At 51.2% G+C, this 24,977-nt stretch overlaps 1 protein-coding gene across 1 annotated transcript in view; it reads right to left on the bottom strand.

The window, feature by feature from the left end:
• The window catches only part of fes (FES proto-oncogene, tyrosine kinase), a 146,935-nt gene that overhangs the window by 118,497 nt on the left and 3,461 nt on the right, over positions 1 to 24,977 (bottom strand). Inside the window, exons 2-3 of the mRNA XM_072492703.1 lie at positions 2,285 to 2,519; positions 540 to 713 (exon numbers count right to left, since the gene is read on the bottom strand). Coding sequence (XP_072348804.1) covers positions 540 to 713; positions 2,285 to 2,509 — 399 coding nt within the window. The 5' untranslated portion in view covers positions 2,510 to 2,519. The remainder of the gene's footprint in view (positions 1 to 539; positions 714 to 2,284; positions 2,520 to 24,977) is intronic.

The following is a 24,977-nucleotide window of genomic DNA, read 5'->3' as shown; positions in this document are numbered from 1 at the left end:
GGGTCAGTGTGACGAGTGTGAGGGGATTGAGGAGAGGGGAACGTTATTCTCTAAGTCTGAATAAAGATTGTAGACTTCCAGTTAACACAAATACTTCAAATACTTTATTCAGTGGGTTCGTTCTGTCTCCAGAGCTCAACCAGACGCAATACAGTAAAGAGGTAAAACAAGAGAAGTGAAGGCAAGCTGCCTGTGCTGAGCTGTCTGTGTTGCTGCTGCTCACTCGCCCTGTGCCTCTCAAAGAGGCGGATCCTCCCTTGGTTCGGACCCTTTATACCTGCCCCTGATGCTGCCCTCTGGTGGTGCTGTGGCTGTTACATCTGTGCTGCAGTCCCTGGCGTATGTGCGGATGGACAGCTCACTACAAGGGGTACAAACATAACCAAGCATCTTAACCAAGGGGGTGTCAGCTTTTATGAAATCGAGGGTTGAACAAAATGTTGCAGAGGAAACAGAAAATCATTTTGAATGTTTATAGACGTGTGGAAGGAAAGGAATTATTTAAAAATCAAACATACTGCGAGCTGCTGACTCCTTACTTTGATAACGTCCTGGTTAATCTGTTGCCATTGTTCACTGTAGCTCTTCTTCAACTGTTGTTTGTCACGGATTAGCAGCGCTAGCTTGTTAATCGGCCCAGAGTTCAGATCTTCCGAATGTTTCCGCATCACCCGGCTCAAAATCTCCGTCTGATTCACAATCACTGACCAGGACTGAAGGAGCACAGATAACACGGACAGTTAACATTACTGACTCGCACACCCTGCTCTACCTGTCCTGGGAGTGTTTGATGGGGACAGTGTAGAGGGAGCTTTACTCTGTATCTAACCCCGTGCTGTACCTGTCCTGGGAGTGTTTGATGGAGACAGTGTAGAGGGAGCTTTACTCTGTATCTAACCCCATGCTGTACCTGTCCTGGGAGTGTTTGATGGGGACAGTGCAGAGGGAGCTTTACTCTGTATCTAACCCCGTGCTGTACCTGTCCTGGGAGTGTTTGATGGGGACAGTGTAGAGGGAGCTTTACTCTGTATCTAACCCCGTGCTGTACCTGTCCTGGGAGTGTTTGATGGGGACAGTGTAGAGGGAGCTTTACTCTGTATCTAACCCCGTGCTGTACCTGTCCTGGGAGTGTTTGATGGGGACAGTGTAGAGGGAGCTTTACTCGGTATCTAACCCCGTGCTGTACCTGTCCTGGGAGTGTTTGATGGCGACAGTGTAGAGGGAGCTTTACTCTGTATCTAACCCCGTGCTGTACCTGTCCTGGGAGTGTTTGATGGGGACAGTGTAGAGGGAGCTTTACTCGGTATCTAACCCCATGCTGTACCTGTCCTGGGAGTGTTTGATGGGGACAGTGTAGAGGGAGCTTTACTCTGTATCTAACCCCGTGCTGTACCTGTCCTGGGAGTGTTCGATGGGGACAGTGTAGAGGGAGCTTTACTCTGTATCTAACCCCGTGCTGTTGTCCTGGGAGTGTGTGATGGGGACAGTATAGAGGGAGCTTTACTCTGTATCTAACCCCGTGCTGTACCTGTTCTGGGAGTGTTTGATGGGAACAGTGTAGAGGGAGCTTTACTCTGTATCTTACCCCGTGCTGTACCTGTCCTGGGAGTGTTTGATGAGGACAGTGTAGGGGGAGCTTTACTCTGTATCTAACCCCGTGCTGTACCTGTCCTGGGAGTGTTTGATGGGGACAGTGTAGAGGGAGCTTTACTCTGTATCTAACCCCGTGCTGTACCTGTCCTGGGAGTGTTTGATGAGGACAGTGTAGGGGGAGCTTTACTCTGTATCTAACCCAGCGATGGTTTATTGTACAACACCCAGGCTCTCCGGGCAGGAAGCCGGAATGAAGTGACCTGTATAGTATCGCTGTGGTTTTAGTGATGTTGACTGAGGGATAGATGTGTACCAGGACACCGGAAAAAAAAACCAGCTCATTTTTGAAATAGTGCAGTGCAATTTCTAGGAAGGCGAGAACAGAGGTGGGGCCTTAGTTGAGTGTGTGATCTGAACAACAGCATCTCTAACTGCGTAGCCCCCCCCCCCCTCCCCCCAGCCCCCCCAGTACTGACTGGAAGTGCCAGCTGAGAATTTTGTGGTCAAATCTGTGAAATGTTGATTCAACTCACAGCTCTGTGACGTGGCGCGAAAGCCACGGCCAATGGAGGTGGTCTGCTTGACTCAGCATCACTCCAGGCAATGCATTTACCCACCAACGCTGCATTCAGTTCCAGTTATAAACCAGAGATACCAGGCCCAGCCCTGAATCGGCGAGTCCCCCCCCTACCTTGTTGACCTGACTGATGTAATCGAGGCCCGTTGCCTGCTGGCTGTTTTCCTGTTTCTCTACTTGGGAGAACATTTGGTGAAGTAACCCTGAGTATTCCCTGTCGCTCTTGACTCGATTGTTCATCCACTTCTTCATCATCTCCAGCAGCCGGAGCTCTGAATCTTGTAAGCGTAGCAGCATGGTGTGTCCCTGGGGACACCATAGATCAGCGCTGAACCCCATCACTGGATCCCTGGACAAATAAACAAAACAGAGGTCTGCAAAATCATGCGTGACCTGCGTGGACCTCAAACCTCATCACGGTGTTAGATTGCACTTTGTGGTAATAAGTCATTATTCTTTGCCTTTTGATCCAGAATGATCTGATGAGTTGATGAAGGAAAGCTAATTTATTGGTAGTTATAGCTCTGTAGTGTGTGCAAACTTTATTTAATTAATCGATATTCAATAAATCAGAGATCATAGAATTCACAGTGCAGAAGGAGGCCATTCGGCCCATCGAGTCTGCGCCGGCCCTTGGAAACAGCACCCTACATAAGCCCACACCTCCACTCTACCCCCACCTAACCTTTTTTTTTTGGACACTAAGGGGCAATTTAGCACGGCCAATTCACCAAACCTGCGCGTCTTTGGACTGCGGGAGGAAACCGGAGCACCCGGAGGAAACCCACGCAGACACGGGGAGAACGTACAAACCCCACACAGATAGTGAACCAAGGCTGGAATCAAACTCAGTGCTAACCACTCTGCATCCATGTGCAGAGTAACAATGTCTATCAGTGTACCAGCTACACAGAGAGCCCAAATAAATGCACTTGATGAAGTTCCAGCATTTTGAATTTAAAAGTATTATTATTTCTAACTTATGCCACACAGAAGACATGACAACTGGAGGCAGAGGAGATGAGTCTTTACACATACTGCACATTCACATTAACCAAAATAAATTTCTTTCTCTTTTCTCATCCGTCTTGGCGATTTTGTACAATAAAACAATGATTTGAGACCAGGAACATGTTAATAAAGTTGCTGAACTCAATTGAACTGCTTTCTGGTGTGTCTGAAACTTTCAATCCAGTCCGGGGTTTCTGACATGGCTCACCCCCGATTATGTTGAGGGCGTGTTAGGTTCAGTGACAGGAATCATTCAGCTTTTCTTCTTTTTTTGTAATTAAACTCTGGTTATAACATGTTGATATGTTACATTGTTCACGGTCACAGTATGTCAACATGTTGATGTGTTATATTGTACACGGACAAGGTATGCACAGAGATGTATCAGAAAGAAAGCATTGTATTAATTTTATTGTGGACATAGATGGACCAGGTCAGCATTTACTCCCCATCCCTAATTGCCCCTTGAACTGAGAGTCTCGCTCAGCCATTTCGAGCCAGTTAAGAATCAATCACATTGCTGTGGGTCTGGAGTCACATGTAGGCCAGACCGGGTAAGGACGGCAGATTTCCTTCCCTAAAGGACATTCGTGAATGAGGTAACGTAACATTTGTTGGCACGGACCCCGGTTCAATTCCAGCCTCGGGTGACTATCTGTGCGGAGTCTGCACGTTTTCCCCGTGTGTGCGTGGCTTTCCTCCGGGTGCTCCGGTTTCCTCCCACAGTCCAGAGATGTGCAGGTTGGCCATGATAAATTGCCCTTAGTGTCCAAAGATGTGGGGTTACGAGGATAGAGGGGGAGGTTGGGCCCAGGTAGGGTGCTCTTTCAGAGGGCCGGTCCAGACTTGATGGGGCGAATGGCCTCATTCTACGCTCGAGGGATTCTATGATATGGCCATTATCACACTGCAGTTTGTGGGAGTTTGCTGTGCACAAACTGAGTGTTGGGTTGTGGAAGGTGCAATAGTAATACAAATCTTGTGTTGTATGGTGCAAGTTCACACACACAGAACATACAGTGCAGGAGGCCATTCGGCCCATCGAGTCTGCACCGACCCACTTAAGCCCTCACTTCCACCCTATCCCCGTAACCCAATAACCCCTCCGAACCTTTTTTGGACACTAAGGGCAATTTATCATGGCCAATCCACCTAACCTGCTCGTCTTTGGACTGTGGGAGGAAACCAGAGCACCCGGAGGAAACCCACGCACACACGGGGAGGATGTGCAGACTCCGCACAGACAGTGACCCAAGCCGGAATCGAACCCGGGAGCCTGGCTCTGTGAGGTCACAGTGCTAGCCACTGTGCTACTGAGCTGCCCTAAACAGGGCACACGATCATGAAACTTGCAGTCCCGCTATTTCCTCTTGAAGTTCCTTAAATTTATATCTTTGTTGGTTCTGCAAATACAACTGGCCGAACCGACCTTCAATTAAATATCGCATTACAAACTTCCTGAGGCCAGCTCTTTCATTTCCTGGTTTTCTTACTCGGTCATCAGATGGCACTGGACACGGGTTCTCAAGAGCTTAGCTTTAAATAACTCCGGCAGATAGCTGTTCTTCAGTGCAACACTCCCTCAGTACTGACCCTCTGACAGTGTGGCACTCCCTCAGTACTGACCCTCTGACAGTGTGGCACTCCCTCAGTACTGACCCTCTGACAGTACAGCACTCCCTCAGTACTGACCCTCTGACAGTGCGGCACTCCCTCAGTACTGACCCTCTGACAGTGCTGCACTGTCTCAGTACTAACCCTCTGACAGTGCAGCACTCCCTCAGGACTGACCCTCTGACAGTGCAGCACTCCCTCAGTACTGACCCTCTGACAGTGCGGCACTCCCTCAGTACTGACCCTCTGACAGTGCGGCACTCCCTCAGCACTGACCCTCTGACAGTGCGGCACTCCCTCAGTACTGACCATCTGACAGTGCGGCACTCCCTCAGTACTGACCCTCTGACAGTGCAGCACTCCCTCAGTACTGACCCTCTGACAGTGCAGCGCTCCCTCAGCACTGACCCTCTGACAGTGCGGCACTCCCTCAGCACTGACCCTCTGACAGTGCAGCACTCCCTCAGTACTGACCCTCTGACAGTGCAGCACTCCCTCAGGACTGACCCTCTGACAGTGCAGCGCTCCCTCAGTACTGACCCTCTGAATGTGCAGCACTCTCTCAGTACTGACCCTCTGACAGTGCAGCACTCCCTCAGTACTGACCCTCTGACAGTGCAGCACTCCCTCAGTACTGACCCTCTGACAGTGCAGCGCTCCCTCAGTACTGACCCTCTGACAGTGCAGCACTCTCTCAGTACTGACCCTCTGACAGTGCAGCACTCCCTCAGTACTGACCCTCTGACAGTGCAGCGCTCCCTCAGTACTGACCCTCTGACAGTGCAGCACTCTCTCAGCACTGACCCTCTGACAGTGCGGAACTCCCTCAGTACTGACCCTCTGACAGTGCAGCACTCCCTCAGTACTGACCCTCTGACAGTGCGGCACTCCCTCTGCACTGACCCTCTGACAGTGCAGCACTCCCTCAGCACTGACCCTCTGACAGTGCAGCACTCCCTCAGTACAGACCCTCTGACAGTGCAGCACTCCCTCAGCACTGACCCTCTGACAGTGCAGCACTCACTCAGCACTGACCCTCTGACAGTGCAGCACTCCCTCAGCACTGACCCTCTGACAGTGCAGCACTCACTCAGCACTGACCCTCTGACAGTGCAGCACTCCCTCAGTACTGACCCTCTGACAGTGCGGCACTCCCTCAGTACTGACCCTCTGACAGTGCGGCACTCCCTCAGCACTGACCCTCTGCCAGTGCAGTACTCACTCAGCACTGACCCTCTGACAGTGCAGCACTCCCTCAGTACAGACCCTCTGACAGTGCAGCACTCCCTCAGCACTGACCCTCTGACAGTGCAGCGCTCCCTCAGTACTGACCCTCTGACAGTGCGGCGCTCCCTCAGTACTGACCCTCTGACAGTGCGGCACTCCCTCAGCACTGACCCTCTGCCAGTGCAGCACTCACTCAGCACTGACCCTCTGACAGTGCAGCACTCCCTCAGTACAGACCCTCTGACAGTGCAGCACTCCCTCAGCACTGACCCTCTGACAGTGCAGCACTCACTCAGCACTGACCCTCTGACAGTGCAGCACTCCCTCAGTACTGACCCTCTGAGAGTGCGGCACTCCCTCAGTATTGACCCTCTGACAGTGCGGCACAACCTCAGTACTGACCCTCTGAGAGTGCGGCATTCCCTCAGTACTGACCCTCTGACAGTGCGGCACTCCCTCAGTACTGACCCTCTGACAGTGTGATGCTCCCTCAGTACTGACCCTCTGACAGTGCAGCACTCCCTCAGTACTGACCCTCTGACAGTGCGGCACTCCCTCAGTACTGACCCTCTGACAGTGTGATGCTCCCTCAGTACTGACCCTCTGACAGTGCAGCACTCCCTCAGTACTGACCCTCCGACAGTGCAGCACTCCCTCAGTACTGACCCTCTGACAGTGCAGCATTCCCTCAGTACTGACCCTCTGACACTGCAGCACTCCCTCAGTACTGACCCTCTGACAGTGCAGCACTCCCTCAACACTGACCCTCTGACAGTGCAGCACTCCCTCAGTACTGACCCTCTGACAGTGCGGCACTCCCTCAGTACTGACCCTCTGACAGTGCTGCACACCCTCAGCACTGACCCTCTGACAGTGCAGCACTCCCTCAGTACTGACCCTCTGACAGTGCAGCACTCCCTCAGCACTGACCCTCTGACAGTGCAGTGCTCCCTCTGTACTGACCCTCTGACAGTGCGGCAATCCCTCAGTACAGACCCTCTGACAGTGCAATACTGACCCTCTGACAGTGCAGCGCACCCTCAGTACTGACCCTCTGACAATGCGGCATTCCCTCAGTACTGACCCTCTGACAATGCAGCACTCTCTCGATACTGACCCTCTCACAGTGCAGCACTCCCTCAGCACTGACCCTCTGACAGTCCAGTGCTTCCTCAGTACTGACCCTCTGGCAGTGCAGCACTCCCTCAGTACTGACCCTCTGACAGTGCGGCACTCTCTCAGGACTGACCCTCTGACAGTGTGGCACTCCCTCAGTACTGACCCTCTGACAGTGCAGCACTCCCTCAGTACTTTCCCTCTGACAGTGCGGCGCTCCCTCAGTACTGACCCTCTGACAGTGCGGCACTCTCTCAGGACTGACCCTCTGACAGTGTGGCACTCCCTCAGTACTGACCCTCTGACAGTGCAGCACTCCCTCAGTACTAACCCTCTGACAGTGCAGCACTCCCTCAGTACTGACCCTCTGACAGTACAGCACTCCTTCTGTACTGACCCACTAACAGTGCGGCGCTACCTCAGTACTGACCCTCTGGCAGTGCAGCACTCCCTCAGTACTGACCCTCTGACAGTGCGGCACTCTCTCAGTACTGACCCTCTGACAGTGCGGCACTCCCTCAGTACTGACCCTCTGACAGTGCAGCACTCCATCAGTACTAACCCTCTGACTGTGCAGCACTCCCTCAGTACTGACCCTCTGACAGTGCAGCACTCCCTCAGTACTTTCCCTCTGACAGTGCGGCACTCCCTCAGTACTGACCCTCTGACAGTGCAGCACTCCCTGAGTACTTACTCTCTGACAGTGCAGCACTCCCTCAGTACTGACCCTCTGACAGTTCGGCACTCCCTCAGTACTGACCCTCTGACAGTGCAGCACTCCCTCAGTACTGACCCTCTGACAGTGCAGCACTCCCTCAGTACTGACCCTCTGAGAGTGCAGTACTCCCTCAGTACCGACCATCTGACAGTGCGGCACTCCCTCAGTACTGACCCTCTGACAGTGCAGCACTCCCTCAGAACTGACTCTCTGACAGTGCAGTGCTCCCTCAGTCCTGACCCTCTGACGGTGCAGCACTCCCTCAGTACTGACCCTCTGACAGTGCGGCACTCCCTCAGTAGTGACCCTCTGACAGTGCAGCACTCCCTCAGTACTGACCCTCTGACAGTGCGGCACTCCCTCAGTACTGACCCTCTGACAGTGCGGCACTCCCTCAGTACTGACCCTCTGACAGTGCGGCACTCCCTCAGTACTGACCCTCTGACAGTGCAGCACTCCCTCAGTACTGACCCTCTGACAGTGCAGCACTCCCTCAGTACTGACCCTCTGACAGTGCGGCACTCCCTCAGTACTGACCCTCTGACAGTGCGGCAGACCCTCAGTACTGACCGTCTGACAGTGCGGCACTCCCTCAGTACTGACCCTCTGACAGTGCGGCACTCCCTCAGTACTGATCCTCTGACAGTGCAGCACTCCCTCAGTGCTGACCCTCTGACAGTGCAGCGCTCCCTCAGTACCGACCCTCTGACAGTGCAGCACTCCCTCAGTATTGACCCTCAGACAGTGCAGCACTCCCTCAGTACTGACCCTCAGTCAGTGCAGCACTCCCTCAGTACTGACCCTCCGACAGTGCAGCACTCCCTCAGTACTGACCCTCTGACAGTGCGGCACTCCCTCAGTACTGACCCTCTGACAGTGCAGCACTCCCTCAGTACTGACCCTGTGAGAGTGCAGCACTCCCTCAGTACTGACCTTCTGACAGTGCTGCACTCCCTCAGTACTGACCCTCTGACAGTGCAGCGCTCCCTCAGTACTGACCCTCTGACAGTGCGGCACTCCCTCAGTACTGACCTTCTGACAGTGCTGCACTCCCTCAGTACTGACCCTCTGACAGTGCAGCGCTCCCTCAGTACTGACCCTCTGACAGTGCAGCACTCCCTCAGTACTGACCCTCTGACAGTGCAGCGCTCCCTCAGTACTGACCCTGTGACAGTGCAGCACTCCCTCAGCTCTGACCCTCTGACAGTGCAGCACTCCCTCAGTACTGACCCTCTGGCAGTGCAGTCCTGACCCTCTGACAGTGCGGCACTCCCTCGGTACTGATCCACTGACAGTGCAGTACTGACCCTCTAACAGTGCAGCACTCCCTCAGCACTGACCCTCTGACAGTGCAGTGCTCCCTCTGTACTGACCCTCTGACAGTGCGGCAATCCCTCAGTACTGACCCTCTGACAGTGCAATACTGACCCTCTGACAGTGCAGCGCACCCTCAGTACTGACCGTCTGACAGTGCAGCACTCTCTCGGTACTGACCCTCTCACAGTGCAGCACTCCCTCAGCACTGACCCTCAGTCAGTGCAGCACTCCCTCAGTACTGACCCTCCGACAGTGCAGCACTCCCTCAGTACTGACCCTCTGACAGTGCGGCACTCCCTCAGTACTGACCCTCTGACAGTGCAGCACTCCCTCAGTACTGACCCTGTGAGAGTGCAGCACTCCCTCAGTACTGACCTTCTGACAGTGCTGCACTCCCTCAGTACTGACCCTCTGACAGTGCAGCGCTCCCTCAGTACTGACCCTCTGACAGTGCGGCACTCCCTCAGTACTGACCCTGTGACAGTGCAGCACTCCCTCAGCTCTGACCCTCTGACAGTGCAGCACTCCCTCAGTACTGACCCTCTGGCAGTGCAGTCCTGACCCTCTGACAGTGCGGCACTCCCTCGGTACTGATCCACTGACAGTGCAGTACTGACCCTCTAACAGTGCAGCACTCCCTCAGCACTGACCCTCTGACAGTGCAGTGCTCCCTCTGTACTGACCCTCTGACAGTGCGGCAATCCCTCAGTACTGACCCTCTGACAGTGCAATACTGACCCTCTGACAGTGCAGCGCACCCTCAGTACTGACCGTCTGACAGTGCAGCACTCTCTCGGTACTGACCCTCTCACAGTGCAGCACTCCCTCAGCACTGACCCTCTGACAGTCCAGTGCTCCCTCAGTACTGACCCTCTGGCAGTGCAGCACTCCCTCAGTACTGACCCTCTGACAGTGCGGCACTCTCTCAGGACTGACCCTCTGACAGTGTGGCACTCCCTCAGTACTGACCCTCTGACAGTGCAGCACTCCCTCAGTACTGACCCTCTGACAGTGCAGCACTCCCTCAGTACTGACCCTCTGACAGTGCAGCACTCCTTCTGTACTGACCCACTAACAGTGCGGCGCTCCCTCAGTGCTGACCCTCTGACAGTGCAGCACTCCCTCAGTACTGACCCTCTGACAGTGCAGCACTCCCTCAGTACTGACCCTCTGACAGTGCGGCACTCCCTCAGTACCGACCCTCTGACAGTGCAGCACTCCCTCAGTACTGACCCTCTGACAGTGCGGAACTCCCTCAGTACTGACCCTCTGACCGTGCGGAACTCCCTCAGTACTGACCCTCTGACAATGCAGCCAGTACTGAGGGAGTGCTGCACTGTCAGAGGGTCAGTACTGAGGGAGTGCTGCACTGTCAGAGGGTCAGTACTGAGGGAGTGCTGCACTGTCAGAGGGTCGGTACTGAGGGAGTGCTGCACTGTCAGAGGGTCAGTACTGAGGGAGTGCTGCACTCTCAGAGGGTCAGTACTGAGGGAGTGCCGCACTGTCAGAGGGCCAGTACTGAGGGAGTGCCGCACTGTCAGAGGGTCAGTACTGAGGGAGTGCCGCACTGTCAGGGGGTCAGTACTGAGGGAGTTCTACACTGTGAGAGGGTCAGTACTGAGGGAGTGCCGCACTGTCAGAGTGTCAGTACTGAGGGAGTGCTGCACTGTCAGAGGGTCAGTACTGAGGGAGTGCTGCACTGTCAGAGGGTCAGTACTGAGGGAGTGCGGCACTGTCAGAGTGTCAGTACTGAGGGAGTGCTGCACTGTCAGAGGCTCAGTACTGAGGGAGTGCCGCACTGTCAGAGGGTCAGTACTGAGGGAGTGCCGCACTGTCAGAGGGTCAGTACTGAGGGAGTGCCGCACTGTCAGAGGGTCAGTACTGAGGGAGTGCTGCACTGTCAGAGGGTCAGTACTGAGGGAGTGCCGCACTGTCAGAGGGGCAGTACTGAGGGAGTGCGGCACTGTCAGAGGGTCAGTACTGAGGGAGTGCCGCACTGTCAGAGCGTCAGTACTGAGGGAGCGCCGCACTGTCAGAGGGTCAGTACTGAGAGAGTGCTGCACTGTCAGAGGGCCAGTACTGAGGGAGTGCTGCACTGTCAGAGGGTCAGTACTGAGGGAGTGCCGCACTGTCAGAGGGGCAGTACTGAGGGAGTGCGGCACTGTCAGAGGGTCAGTACTGAGGGAGTGCTGCACTGTCAGAGGGTCAGTACTGAGGGAGTGCCACACTGTCAGAGGGTCAGTACTGAGGGAGTGCCGCACAGTCAGAGGGTCAGTACTGAGGGAGTGCCGCACTGTCAGAGGGTCAGTACTGAGGGAGTGCTGCACTGTCAGAGGGTCAGTACTGAGGGAGTGCTGCACTGTCAGAGGGTCAGTACTGAGGGAGTGCCGCACTGTCAGAGGGGCAGTACTGAGGGAGTGCGGCACTGTCAGAGGGTCAGTACTGAGGGAGTGCCGCACTGTCAGAGCGTCAGTACTGAGGGAGCGCCGCACTGTCAGAGGGTCAGTACTGAGAGAGTGCTGCACTGTCAGAGGGCCAGTACTGAGGGAGTGCTGCACTGTCAGAGGGTCAGTACTGAGGGAGTGCCGCACTGTCAGAGGGGCAGTACTGAGGGAGTGCGGCACTGTCAGAGGGTCAGTACTGAGGGAGTGCTGCACTGTCAGAGGGTCAGTACTGAGGGAGTGCCACACTGTCAGAGGGTCAGTACTGAGGGAGTGCCGCACTGTCAGAGGGTCAGTACTGAGGGAGTGCCGCACTGTCAGAGGGTCAGTACTGAGGGAGTGCTGCATTGTCAGAGGGTCAGTACTGAGGGAGTGCCGCACTGTCAGAGGGTCAGTACTGAGGGAGTGCCGCACTGTCAGAGGGTCAGTACTGAGGGAGTGCTGCACTGTCAGAGGGTCAGTACTGAGGGAGTGCTACACTGTCAGAGGGTCAGTACTGAGGGAGTGCCGCACTGTCAGAGGGTCAGCACTGCTGACGCTATCAGACCTGCTGTGAATGTGCAGCATTTTCTGTTTTAGTTTCAGATTCCAGCATCTGCAGTAATTTGCTTTTATCTCAGGATCAAACTGGTCAAATCGTGACTGCTGGGCGCTCGCTCTGAGGACAGCTGGCACCTGGCATTGGCGAGCACCCGATTTTGATGCACAGCCCTGCAGTTGTTTCGAGCTAGGGCTTCTCTCTGTGACTCAGTGCGAATCATAGCTCCCAGACACAGAGAAGCGGATGGTCACAGGATGCGTGATACCATCTCTGCTTTGTTGCTGCACTCGTTGCACTGCCTTGCTGCCATGGAAGAGGTTTGCACACAGACCGAAGGGGTAAATGCAACAGCCAGCCTTTTGTAGCGCTGGTCAGCAGCAACATCCAGCAGCAAAGTGATGCTCTCTGGCTGCGGTTACTCGTGATTCCATCTCCACCACCTCGTCCCCCGACCTTTCCTGTTAGATGTCAGCCTAGATTCGCTTTTCAAATCGGTTCAGGTTCCAACCTCAAATTATTGACCCCAGCATACTGGCCGACATTCCCAGTGCCAGTGCCAAGGGAGTGCTGCAAGGCCAGAGGTACTGTACTTTAGATCGGATGTCAAACTGGGGGCTGTGTCTATCCTTTCAGGGGCGGGTTGCAGCATTATTCAAAGAAGAGCAAGGGAGATCTCCCCGCAATACAACAGAAAATGCTGGAAAATCTCCGCACGTCCGGCAGCATCTGTGCAGAGAGAAACAGAACTAGTGGGTACAATCCACCAGCCACACTGCGCGTGGCGGCTAGGGGGTTTTCACAGTAACTTCATTGAGTATTAATGTATGATAATAATCTTTACTATTGTCACAAGTAGGTTTACATTAACACTGCAATGAAGTTAGTGTGAAAAGCCCCTAGTCGCCACATTCCGGCACCTGTCCAGGTATACAGAGGGAGAATTCAGAATGTCCAGTTTATCTAACAAGCACGTCTTTCGGGACTTGTGGGAGGAAACCGGAGCACCCGGAGGAAACCCACGCAGACACGGGGAGAACGTGCAGACTCCGCACAGACAGTGACCCAAGCCGGGAATCAAACCCGGGACCCTGGAGCTGTGAAGCAACAGTGCTAACCACTGTGCTCCCGTGCTGCCCCTGTAAGCCTACTTGTGACACTAATAAAGATTATTATTATGAACTTGTTCAGAGAAGTTGAGAAAATAGTATTTTGTTTCATGCCCCTAGTTATCTTTCTCCTGGGCTTCTCTTCGCTTCAGGTTAACCCTGGAGATTAATCTTCTATTCCCAGAGTTTCCAGAGCTAGCATTGGCAACCCAACCACCTGGTGTCGTCTCCAAGTATAATTCGCAGCTCAGACATAAAGCACCCAGCTGTCCGTGCCTGGCCAAATCTCTCCTCGTCTTCCTCAGCCCCAAACCACCCAGCCCATTCCTGTTTTAACAGCTGTCTCCCTTCATTAACTGCGGCATTCCTCATTTGGCAAGTGGGAATTGGAGGTGCCGACTCACAGGCAGGCTGCCGAGCCGGGAATGCGGAGCTTAATGTTCCCAGGTTCAACAAAAAAAAAGGTGCTGATTGGATATGCAAGAGAGCAGCTGTTCGTGCTGTGGGAAGGAAAGCAAGGAGGGAGAATTCCATTCGGCTACAGTCAAGCGATCAGGTTGCCGGAACGGATTGTAAAGATGTCAAGTAATTTGTTCACTCGTGTGAAGGGTTCAGGTGCCAGGGAACAGAATATAAAACGAGCAGAAAACACTCTGCAGGTCAGGATCCGTCGACAGCACAAACAAGCTGATCTGACAGGTGCGGAACTTCAGACAGAGGTGAAAATAATGCAGCGTTTAGAAAAGGGGAGGACAAAGGGAGGGACGAAACGCTATGAATGCTCGCACACGTAAATGTACACACATGCCCATCTGTGTGCGCAAACAGACATGATCATCAAATACTAACATGCAAGCACTGAAATAGTGACAGGTGCGATGTGAATGCAACTCAATCCGATTCACCAAATCTGTTTGTTTGTAATCTCACACAGCGTCATTTAAACAATTAAGAATGTATGAATAAGAAAATGTGATGAGGTTCGACAGAGCGGCTAGTCAGAGACGTTTCCCAGGGTAGAGGGGTCAATTACTCGGGGGCATAGGTTTAAGGTGCGAGGGGCAAGGTTTAGAGGAGATGTACGAGGCAAGCTTTTTTACACAGAGGGCAGTGGGTGCCTGGAACTCGCTGCCGGAGGAGGTGGTGGAAGCAGGGACGATAGTGACATTTAAGGGGCATCTTGACAAATACATGAATAGGATGGGAATAGAGGGATACAGACCCAGGAAGTGTAGAAGATTGTAGTTTAGTCGGGCAGCATGGTCGGCACGGGCTTGGAGGGCCGAAGGGCCTGTTCCTGTGCTGTACATTTCTTTGTTTTTTGTTGATAGTTAGAATGATATCTCTTGTTTCCTTCAGACAGATCATTGAGCCTTCAGTCAGGAGGTGGGGTGGGACAGGAGACACACACTGAATCCTTAAACTGGGGTTAAAAACAGAATCTCTAATATTGACCCAGTCCTCATCGACTATGAGACAGACGGCACTAAAAAAAAACAGGTGACTCGAATGAACAGGTTCTTCCCGGAGGTGGAGGACAAATGTGAACGGTGCCAGAGGGGCCCGGCCAACCACCCCCACATGTTCTGGGCCTGCCCCAAACTTGTTGGGTTCCGGACAGCCTTCCCCGAGGCAATGTCCAAGGTTGTGGGAGTGAGGGTGGAGCCGTGCCCAAAAATGGCAATCTTCGGGGTATCAGAGCAGCCACAGCTACACACGGGGAAGAGAGTCGACGCCCGAGCTTTCGCTCCCCTAATCGCACGCCGGAGAATCCTGCTCGGCTGGCGATCGGCATCACCAACACCTGCAGACTGGCTGGCAGACCTGGCAGAATTTCTCCACTTGGAGAAGAACAAATACACCATCCGAGGGTCGGACGAAGGCTTCCTCAAAGCATGGGGGCCTGTTCCAAGGCTTGTTGGAATCGAACGGCGAGTAGGGAAAAAGTGAGAGAGGGGAGAAGCCAGACAGGGACACAACTCGTGGGGGAGGAACAGAGGAGGGAACTCAGGGGAACTATAGGGAGAAACACGGGATGGTAAACCCACAAGGCCGGCAAGCGGAAACATAAAGAGGAGGGGCGGGAAAGGGAGAATAAGAACTTGGGGCAGAACACCCAGAACGAAAGAGGAGGGTTGCTAAGGAGGGGCCAGGGAGGGGGGACGGGGTGAAGAGAAAGGGGGGGGAGGAGGAATCACCAAGATTGATAATATGTATATAAGAATCACACGCGCTATAAATATTGAACGTAAAGTGTTACTGTGTATAAATTGAAAATGCCAATAAAATTTTTTTTTAAAGCGATCTGCTCATTGTCACATTGCTCATTGTGGGATCTTGCCATGCACACATTGGCTGCCACATTTACCGAGGGAGTGTTGCACTGTTGGAGGTGCCATCTTTCAGGTCAGACATTAAATTGCCCCATCTGCCGTGTCAGGTGAATACAAAAGATCCCAGCTAGGACAATATTTCCGCCTCGTGTCCCGGCCAATATTTATGCCTCAGTTTCAAAGACAGATTCTCTGATTATTTTCACGTTATTGTTTAAGGCAGCTGCTCTGCACAGTGTGGCTCCCACGTTCCCTACTTTACACCACTGACTCCATTTCATGTCTCACAATTGTGTTGACGCACTCAGAGGGTAACATGACCATAAGACCATAAGACATAGGAGCAGAATTTGGCTTAGAAAGGGTGTGGCAGAGTTTGTACCTGACACGTAGCACCTATCTTTACAAAGTGGAAATATTTAAAAATCAATCCATACTGGGATAAAGGTGGTCAACACGAGTGATCCAAACCACATTCAGGTACCTGGGGATCCAAGTGAGCCACATCTGGAAGAGGCGCCATAATGGAACCTCTCCAGCCTGGTGGAGGAGGTGAAGGTAAGGAAGTGTTGTTGCAACTGTACAAGGCAAGGTGAGACCGCACCTGGAGGATCGGGCACAGTTTTGGTCCCCTTATTTGAGGAAAGATGTAGAGGCATTGGAGGCAGTTCAGAGGAGGTTCACTAGGTTGATTCCAGAGGGGTTTGTCGTATGAGGAGAGATTGAGTAGTTTAGGCCTATACACTCTCGAGTTTAGAAGAATGAGGGGAAATCAAATTGAGGTATAGAAGATGCGAAAAGGTCTGGATAAAGTAGACATGAAGCGGATGCTTCCTCGAGTGGGGCATTCTAGAACAAGGGGTTATAGTCTCAGGGGGGCTGGTTTAGCACAGGGCTAAATCGCTGGCTTTGAAAGCAGACCGAGGCAGGCCAGCAGCACGGTTCAATTCCCGGACCAGCCTCCCTGAACAGGCGCCGGAATGTGGCGACTAGGGGCTTTTCACGGTAACTTCATTTGAAGCCTACTTGTGACAATAAGCGATTTTCAGTTCATTTCATTTTCATAAGAGGTAGCAAATTTAAAACAGATTTGAGGGAAAAAACTACTTCTCCCAAAGGGTTGTGAGTCTGTGGAATTCGCTACTCCAGAGTGCGGTGGATGCTGGGACAGTGAGTAAATTTAAGGAGGATTTTGACAGATTTTTAATTGGTAATATAGAACATAGAACATAGAAAATACAGCACAGAACAGGCCCTTCGGCCCACGATGTTGTGCCGAACCTTTGTCCTAGATTAATCATAGATTATCATTGAATTTACAGTGCAGAAGGAGGCCATTCGGCCCTTTGAGTCTGCACCGGCTGAAGGGTTCTGGAGGACGGGCAGGACGGTGGAGTTGAGGCCGGGATGGGATCAGCCATGATCACATTGAACAGTGGAGCAGACTCGAGAGGCTAAATTGTCAACTCCTGCTCTGCGTTCATGTGTTCTAAGAAATAACGACTCTGGCTGATTTCACCATCCAGCTCTTGGTCTGTAGCCCTATAATAACAGCATCTCAAGCACAAATCTGGTGTTCTTAATCAATAAGGGGATTTTCTTGATTAATATGAAGATCAGGCCTTACGGGGGAGAAGGCAGGAGAATGAGGGTGAGGAACAGATCAGCCATGATCGAATGGAGGAGCAGACTCGATGGGCCGAATGGCTTACTTCTGCTCCAATATCTTATGAATTTATGAACTTAAGAGGGACCTGCAAAGATGGGACTCTCTCCCTCTTTCGGTCAAAATGAACATGCTGGCGAGGTTCCTCTTCATATTGAGATCACTCCCGATCTTCATAGAGTTTCATAGAAACTACCCCAGGATCTTCATCCCCATATCCTTCTTCACCAGGGTCGACAAGTTACTCATGGTCTTTGTCTGGGGAAAAAGTTCCTAGGATGCCCAAGACCATCTTACAGCAAGGACGACACTTGGGAGGCCTGGCCCTACCGTACTTTCTATTCTACCACTGGACGTCAACAGCGGAGAGGGTGAGGGGGTGGCTAAGGGAACCGGTGGTGGACTGGGTCCGAATGGAGGAGGCGTCCTGCATGGGGACATCTCTCCGAGCGCTGGCCACTGCACCCCCCACCCCCCTGCCCCCACACACACACTCCAGGAGTCCAGTGGTAGTGGCCACATTAAGGACATGGAACCAACTCAAGCTCCTTTTCAAACTTGTCCATAGGTGTCCCCATCTGCAACAGCCACAGGTACACACCGGCGAGGATAGACGCCACATTTGGAACCTGAAGGGCGGACAGGGGGGCACTGAGAGTGAAGAACATGTCCGTGGACGGTAGACTGGCAACCCTGGGGGAAGTTTCAGAGAGGCTCCAACTCCCGAAAGAGAACAAGCTCAGATACCTGCAGCTGCGCAACTTTCTCCGCAAGGAGAAAAAAAAACATTCCCCCAGAGACCTGGACACACATTTCTGGACACAATGGTAGGGTTGGACAGGTTAGGGGGTGACAAACGTGGCAACACCTACGGAGGGCTCATAGACAAGATCGGGACCCCACTGGACGAGACCAGACGGAAATGGGAGGAGGAGCTGGACATGGAGAGAGGGGGGAGACCTCTGGATCGAGGCGCTGCACAATTTAGCCTCGCCAATCCACCTAATTGGACTGTGGGAGGAGACCGGAGCACCCGGAGGAAACCCACGCAGACACGTGGAGAACGTGCAGACTCAGACAGTCACCCGAGGTTGGAATCGAACCTGGGTCTCTGGAGTTGTGAGGCAACAGTGCCATCGTGCTGCCCTTGTTGGCATGGATAAAGGCTACGTTAGTTAAGAGAAGCAGAGAGTAGGGATAAACGGGTAATTTTCAGGTTGGCAAGTTGCAATTAGTGGAGTGCCACGGGGATGAGTCCTGGGGTCGCAACTATTTACAATCTACATCAACGGCTTGGATAAGGGGGTGGGATGTGTGGTGGCGGGATTTGCTGATGACCATGAGAGACAGGAAAGTAAACTGATGAGAGATAAAGAATCTGCAAAGGGTATAGAGAGGTTCAGTGAATGGGCAAAACAGGGATGGTTGGCGTGTGATTCTGGAAAATGTGAACTTGTCCACTGGAGGAAGAATAGAAAAGCAGTTCACTAACTGGAGAGAGATTGATACAGAGGGATAGACAAGGGTCAAAGGTTATGGGGGTCAGGGGGGGGCGGACGGAGAGGAGGAGTTGAGACCAGATGACCCATGATCTTATTGAATGGTGGAGCAGACTCGATGGGCTGAATGGCCTATGCCTGCTCCTGAGGCCTGCAATCCTCAGCCTTATTGACCAACATTCTGTCTGACTCAACCTGGAACATATCCAATGACCCAGCTTCCAGCTCTCTGGGCATGAGAATTCCAAAGGTCGAGGACCCTCTGGAGAGAATAAATTGCTCCTCGTCCTCAAATGGGAAACCCCATCGCCTCACCAATTCTCTACACAATTGCAGTAAAACATCCCCATTCCTATTCTTACTCAAATCCTCTCGCTATGAGGGCCAACATACATTTGCCTTCTTTACTGCCTGCTGTACCTGCCGCTTACTTTCAGCGACTGATGCACGAGGGCACCAGGTCTTGCTGAGTATCCACTTCTCTCAAGTTACACCCATTCAAATAATAATCTGCCTTCCTATTTTTGCTACCGAAGTGGATAACCTCACATTTATCCACATTATACTGCATCTGCCATGCATGTGCCCACTCACTCAGCCTGTCCAAATCCCGCTGAAGCATCTCTGTATCCTCCTCACAGCTCACCCTCCCACCCAACTTTGTATCATCAGCAAATGTGGAGATAATACATTTAGTTTCATCATCCAAATTATTAATATATAATGTGAGCAGTTGGGGTCCGAGCACAGATCCCTGCGGTACCCCACTGGCCACTGCCTGCCAATCAGAAAATGAACCATTTATTCCAACTTTTTGCTTCCTGTCTGCTAACCACAAGACACCACCTGGAATCCCATGCGTTTACCTTTACATAGTAATCGGCTATGTGAGACCTTTTCGAAAACCTTCTGAAAGTCTAACTAAACCACATCCACCGCTTCTCCCTGGTCAACTCTACTAGTTACATCTTCAAAGAATTCTAGTAGATTTGTCAAGCATGATCTCCCTTTCATAAATCCATGCTGCCTTTGTCTGACTATACCAATGCTTTCCAAATGCTGTGCTGTGAAATCCTTGATAATGGACTCTAGCAATTTCCTTACTATTGCCGTTATGCTCACTGTTCCCTGTTTTCTCTCAACCTCCCTTTTTGAATAGCGGGGTTATATTACCTACCCTCCAATCTGTAGGAACCAATCCAGAGTCCAAAGAATTTCATAAAAAGACCACCAATGGGTCTACTATTTCTAGGGCCACTTCCTTAATTAATAATAATCTTTATTATCACAAGTAGGCTTACATTGTAATGAAGTTACTGTGAAAAGCCCCTAGTCGCCTCATTCCAGCACCTGTTCGGGTAGACAGAGGGAGAATTCAGAATATCCAAATTACCTAACAGTACGTCTTTCTGGACTTGTGGGTTGAAACCGGAGCACCCGGAGGAAACCCACACAGACACGGGGAGAACGTGCAGACTCTCCACAGGCAGTGACCCAAGCTGGGAATCGAACCTGGGACACTGGTGCTGTGAAGCCACAGTGCTAACCACTGTGCTACCGTGCTGCCCCGAAGTACTCTGGGATGAAGATTATCAGGCCCTGGAGATTTATCCGCTTTCAATCCCATTAATTTTCCCCAAACCACTTATTTACTAAACCAATTTCCTTCAGCTCCTCACTAAAACGTCTCAGAACTTTACATTATTCATGTCTTCCTTTGTGAAGACTGAAGCAAAGTACAAATTTAGTTCCTCAGCCATTTCTTTGTTCCCCGTTATAAATTCCCCCGTTTCAACCTCCACATGGGCAAGGCTAAGCCGAATGCAACATGAAAGTGGTGCACAGGGCACACCTAACTGGAACTCAAATGAGCAGGAGCTTCTCGGAGGTACAGGACAAATGTGATCGGTCTGCCGGTCTGGACATGCCCCAGACATGTCGGTTCTGGACAGCCTTCTTTGAATCAATGTCCCATGTTGTGGTGGTGAGGGTGGCACCAACATGTAAATAAAACTGGCGGACAACCAAGCCAATGTACATCCAAAAGGAGAGCAGGGATAGAGGCGAGATTGGGTACCCTGGGTACTCTTGCATGTAACACCCCTGCCTCCCATTTTCAGATTGTGCTGTCATATGTAAATAACTAAAACGCTAAAAATATGTAATATAAAATACAAAATCAATAAAATAAGGTCTATTGCTTTTTCTTGCTAACTTGTATGCCTCTTTGAATCTAATACAAGCTCTAATTTCCCCTGTAAGCCAGGGTTTGGCCACAATTCCCTTGCTACCCTTGCGCCAAATAGGAATAAACAACTTTTGGAGTTCATCTATTCATTCCTTGAATGCTGCCATTGCCTGTCCGCTGTCCTTCCTTTCAGGATTCACATGGAGTGAATCGAATTGGTCAAAGACTGACATCGATGATGCTAGGGACCTCTGCAGGAGGTGGAATTCTGCTTTTCTGGAAGAATAGCGACTGCTATCGAGTGCGGGGAAGTTTAAAAAATCTAAATGAAAATAATTCATGCCTAAATGGCCACAAAAGGCTTTAAGAAAATTCAGCAAATTTCACTTCCCTTTTTTTTAAGGTTAAGAAATTGTCGCCTGCACATTATCTACATAATGTAAAATGGTGCAATAAATAAAGAGAACAAGATTCTAGAACACGATTGTTTCAAAAGGGAACACGATTCTTGAGAGGAGGATTTGAAAGAATATCAGGGTTTTCAAGGGTTGTGCTGTGGCACGCAATTATGTTATGCTATTTCTGAAATGTTCCCCCAATGGGTAATGAATTTCTGGTTCATTTTCTGTTTACTGGTGATGTCGGTTGAGGAAAGGCATGAGGATCACTTCCTGTTCCTCAAATACTGCTGTGGGATGTTTCATTTCGACTGGACTCACCAGCGCAGAGAGAGAGAGAGAGAGAGGCAGGAGACGGAAGACAATCGGTTTAGGCTTAGTTCATGGTTAATCTCCAGGACTGCACTTTCCTTCATGCTGGACGGAGTGTCAGTCTACACGTTTCCGCTAACCAGAGAACCACGGGCCACAGTCTGAACTATCCGCCATTTAGGATTGAGATGAAATTGCTTCACTCTTTGGCATTCTATTTTTAAATAAATTTAGAGTACCCAATTCATTTTTTTTTCCAATTCAGGGGTAATTTAGCGTGGCCAATCCACCTACCCTGCACATCTTTGGGTTGTGGGGGCGAAACCCACGCAGACACGGGGAGAATGTGCAAACTCCACACGGACAGTGACCCAGAGCCGGAATCGAACCCGGGACCTCGGTGCCGTGAGGTATCAGGGACTCTTTGGCATTCTCTACCTCTCAGAGGAGAGTGGTGCTCAATCATTCAAGCCAGAGATTGATCTATTCTTGGGTATTAAAGGGAATGGTAAGGATGTGGGGAGAGTTCAGGAAGGTTCTAAGAATGAAGTGCATTCATGGTCTTATGAAATGGCCTATTCCTGCTCCTAATTCTTATGTTCTTACATGGAGCGTGAACCCACAAACTTCTGTTTCCATCACGGAAAGTGGTGAGAAAGTAATGCAACTGTGAGACAATAATGGGAAGATAATAAGCTAAAGCAGGAGACAGTGCAATAAAACATCATTTCAACACGGTGAGGAAGTAGGGAGGAAGGGTGAGTGTAAGATGGGATTAGGAGGCACGCAAGAGAGAAGATGAGACAAGTCCTAGATGTGCACATCACAATAAAAATCTGTCCTGGTCCACCCACATCGACACTACCACCAAGAAAGCACAAGGCCTATACTTCCTCAGGAAACTAAGGAAATTCGGCAAGTCCACATTGACCCGTACCAACTTTTACAGATGCACCATAGAAAGCATCCTATCGGGCTGCATCACAGCCTGGTATGGCAACTGCTCGGCCCAGGACCGCAAGAAACTTCAGAGAGTTGTGAACACTGCCCAGTCCATCACACAAACCTGCCTCCCATCCATTGACTCCATCTACACCTCCCGCTGCCTGGGGAAAGCGGGCAGTATAATCAAAGATCCCTCCCACCGGCTTACTCACTCTTCCAACTTCTTCCATCGGGCAGGAGGTACAGAAGTCTGAAAACACGCACGAACAGATTCAAAAACAGCTTATTCCCCGCTGTCACCAGACTCCTAAACGACCCTCTTATGGACTGACCTGATTAATACTACACTCCTGTGTGCTTCACCCGATGCCGGTGTCTATGTATTTACATTGTGGACCTTGTGTTGCCCGATTACGTATTTTCTTTTCATGTATTAAATGATCTGTTTGAGCTGCACACAGAAAGTTACTTCTCACTGTACCTCGGTACACGTGACAATAAACAAATCCAACCATCCATCCATCCTGCAGGATAGGCAGCACCTGAAGGATATTTTCTCATATTTGGGGAAATTAATCAATATATTGACAAGGGCTGAGTTCTGGCCCAGCAGATCCGAGATCTATCATCTGTACATTTAGTGGCTGGGTTAGACTGTAGGCCGTCTGTGGAAGAAGCTGGATGGCTAGGTGAATCGGCTCTAGTTCCATTGCTTTATATTCCCATAATGTCTGCATTTAATGCAATCACACTAAATACATTGAACACATTCAGTGAACACGTTTCTACTAAGCTTCAAACGATTTGGAACGTTTTGCCTCAGAGGAAGATAAACATGCAGTGTGAAAGTTAGTCGATTTTAGTGTTAAAACCAATCAATTCGGAGAACAAACTGAACGGAAGTTTAATCAACGTCTGGTTACGGTGGTCACCTCAGTTACATTATTTTAAATTCTCAACCACTGGTGTAGCAATGGGCCAGCTGGTTCATCTACAAGCTTGACTTGAAGTCAGACGTTTCGAGGCCTATTTAAGAACTCGTACATCCACCAAGCTGTCCCATTCATACATGGGTAGGGAGCCATGTATTGGTATCGGGGCTGGGAAGAGGAAGGAGAAAAATAAAGTCATTCCCATAGCAACTTCCACACCCTCAGGATGGTTCAAAGTGAGTCACAGCCGATGAAGTATTTTTAAGGATAGTCGCTGTCATATAAGCAGCCAAATTGTTCATAGCAAGGTCCCGCAAATAGCGATGAAATAAAGGCTGGGTAATCGGGTTAGGTTGGGGATAAATCCTGACCAGGACGCTGGGAGAACTGCCCTCCTCTTTACAGTGCTGTGGGATCTTTTGCGTCCACCACAGGTGGCTACCAGGATGTTGGCTTAAAGTTTCTGATAATAAAGAGCACCTTCGACAGTGCAGCACTCCCACACCACTCCCACACTGTTGCCCCAAAGTGGTATTAGTCAAGGAAAAGCTGAAATCAGCCAGAGGTTCTTTATTATAATGCATGTCGAAATAAGATGCCTCGGCCCTCCGGTGGTGGCAATGTGCTGAATGGACGCAGACGCTGCGAATTCCGATGGGGCCCTGGATTATCCTGGATTATCTGCCCTTCCGCCCGATGTACGGGCGTTTATTTTTGAGGTAATAAAGGCAATGGAGTGGGGGGTGCTTTGGCCCGAATCCGGGCAACCATGGAGAAGTTGGACCAACAGATGGAGGTACATGAGGAGATGATTCAAAACAGGTGGAGGCAGCGCTCTCCGATCACAGTGATCGGATTGTCTCTGGAAGCAGAGGTGACGGGGAGTGGAGGGCACTAACGGTCAAGGTTACCGATCTGGAGAACCACTCCAGGTGGCAAAGCGTTGGGCAGCTGGAGGACCTGGAGGGCCGAAACTCCATGGACTTTATGTCCAAGACGTTTGGAGAGTTGGTGGGGGAGGAGGGCTTTTCAAGACCTCCTGATTTGGGGCGTGCCCATAGATCACGGAGGCAGCCACCTCAGGTGGTGGTTCCATCAATACCTGGATGAGGAGCGGGTCCTGAGGTGGGCAAAGGATTATCGGGACTGTAGATGAGAGGGTCAGGCCATCAGGATATACCAAGATCCTGGGACAGAGCTGGTGAGAAAACGTGCGGCGTTTAATAAGGCCAAGACTGCGCTGTACAAGAACGTGAGTTTTGGTGTGGTGTATCCAGCTCGTCCGAGGGTAACTTTTAACAACAGAGATTATTATTTTGATGCACTGGAAGATGCAAATTTGTCAGGAAGCACGGACTGGGGATGAACGAAGGTGTTTGCGGACTATGGAGTTTGTTATTTGTTTATGGTTATGTCCGACTGTTCTTGTACCTGGTAGGGGAT

The sequence above is a fragment of the Scyliorhinus torazame genome, chromosome 30 (assembly GCF_047496885.1).
Source record: "Scyliorhinus torazame isolate Kashiwa2021f chromosome 30, sScyTor2.1, whole genome shotgun sequence".
Classification (NCBI taxonomy): domain Eukaryota; kingdom Metazoa; phylum Chordata; class Chondrichthyes; order Carcharhiniformes; family Scyliorhinidae; genus Scyliorhinus; species Scyliorhinus torazame.
The sequence above is the reverse complement of the archived record's forward strand: the minus strand, read 5'-3'. Positions and strand labels throughout refer to the sequence as shown.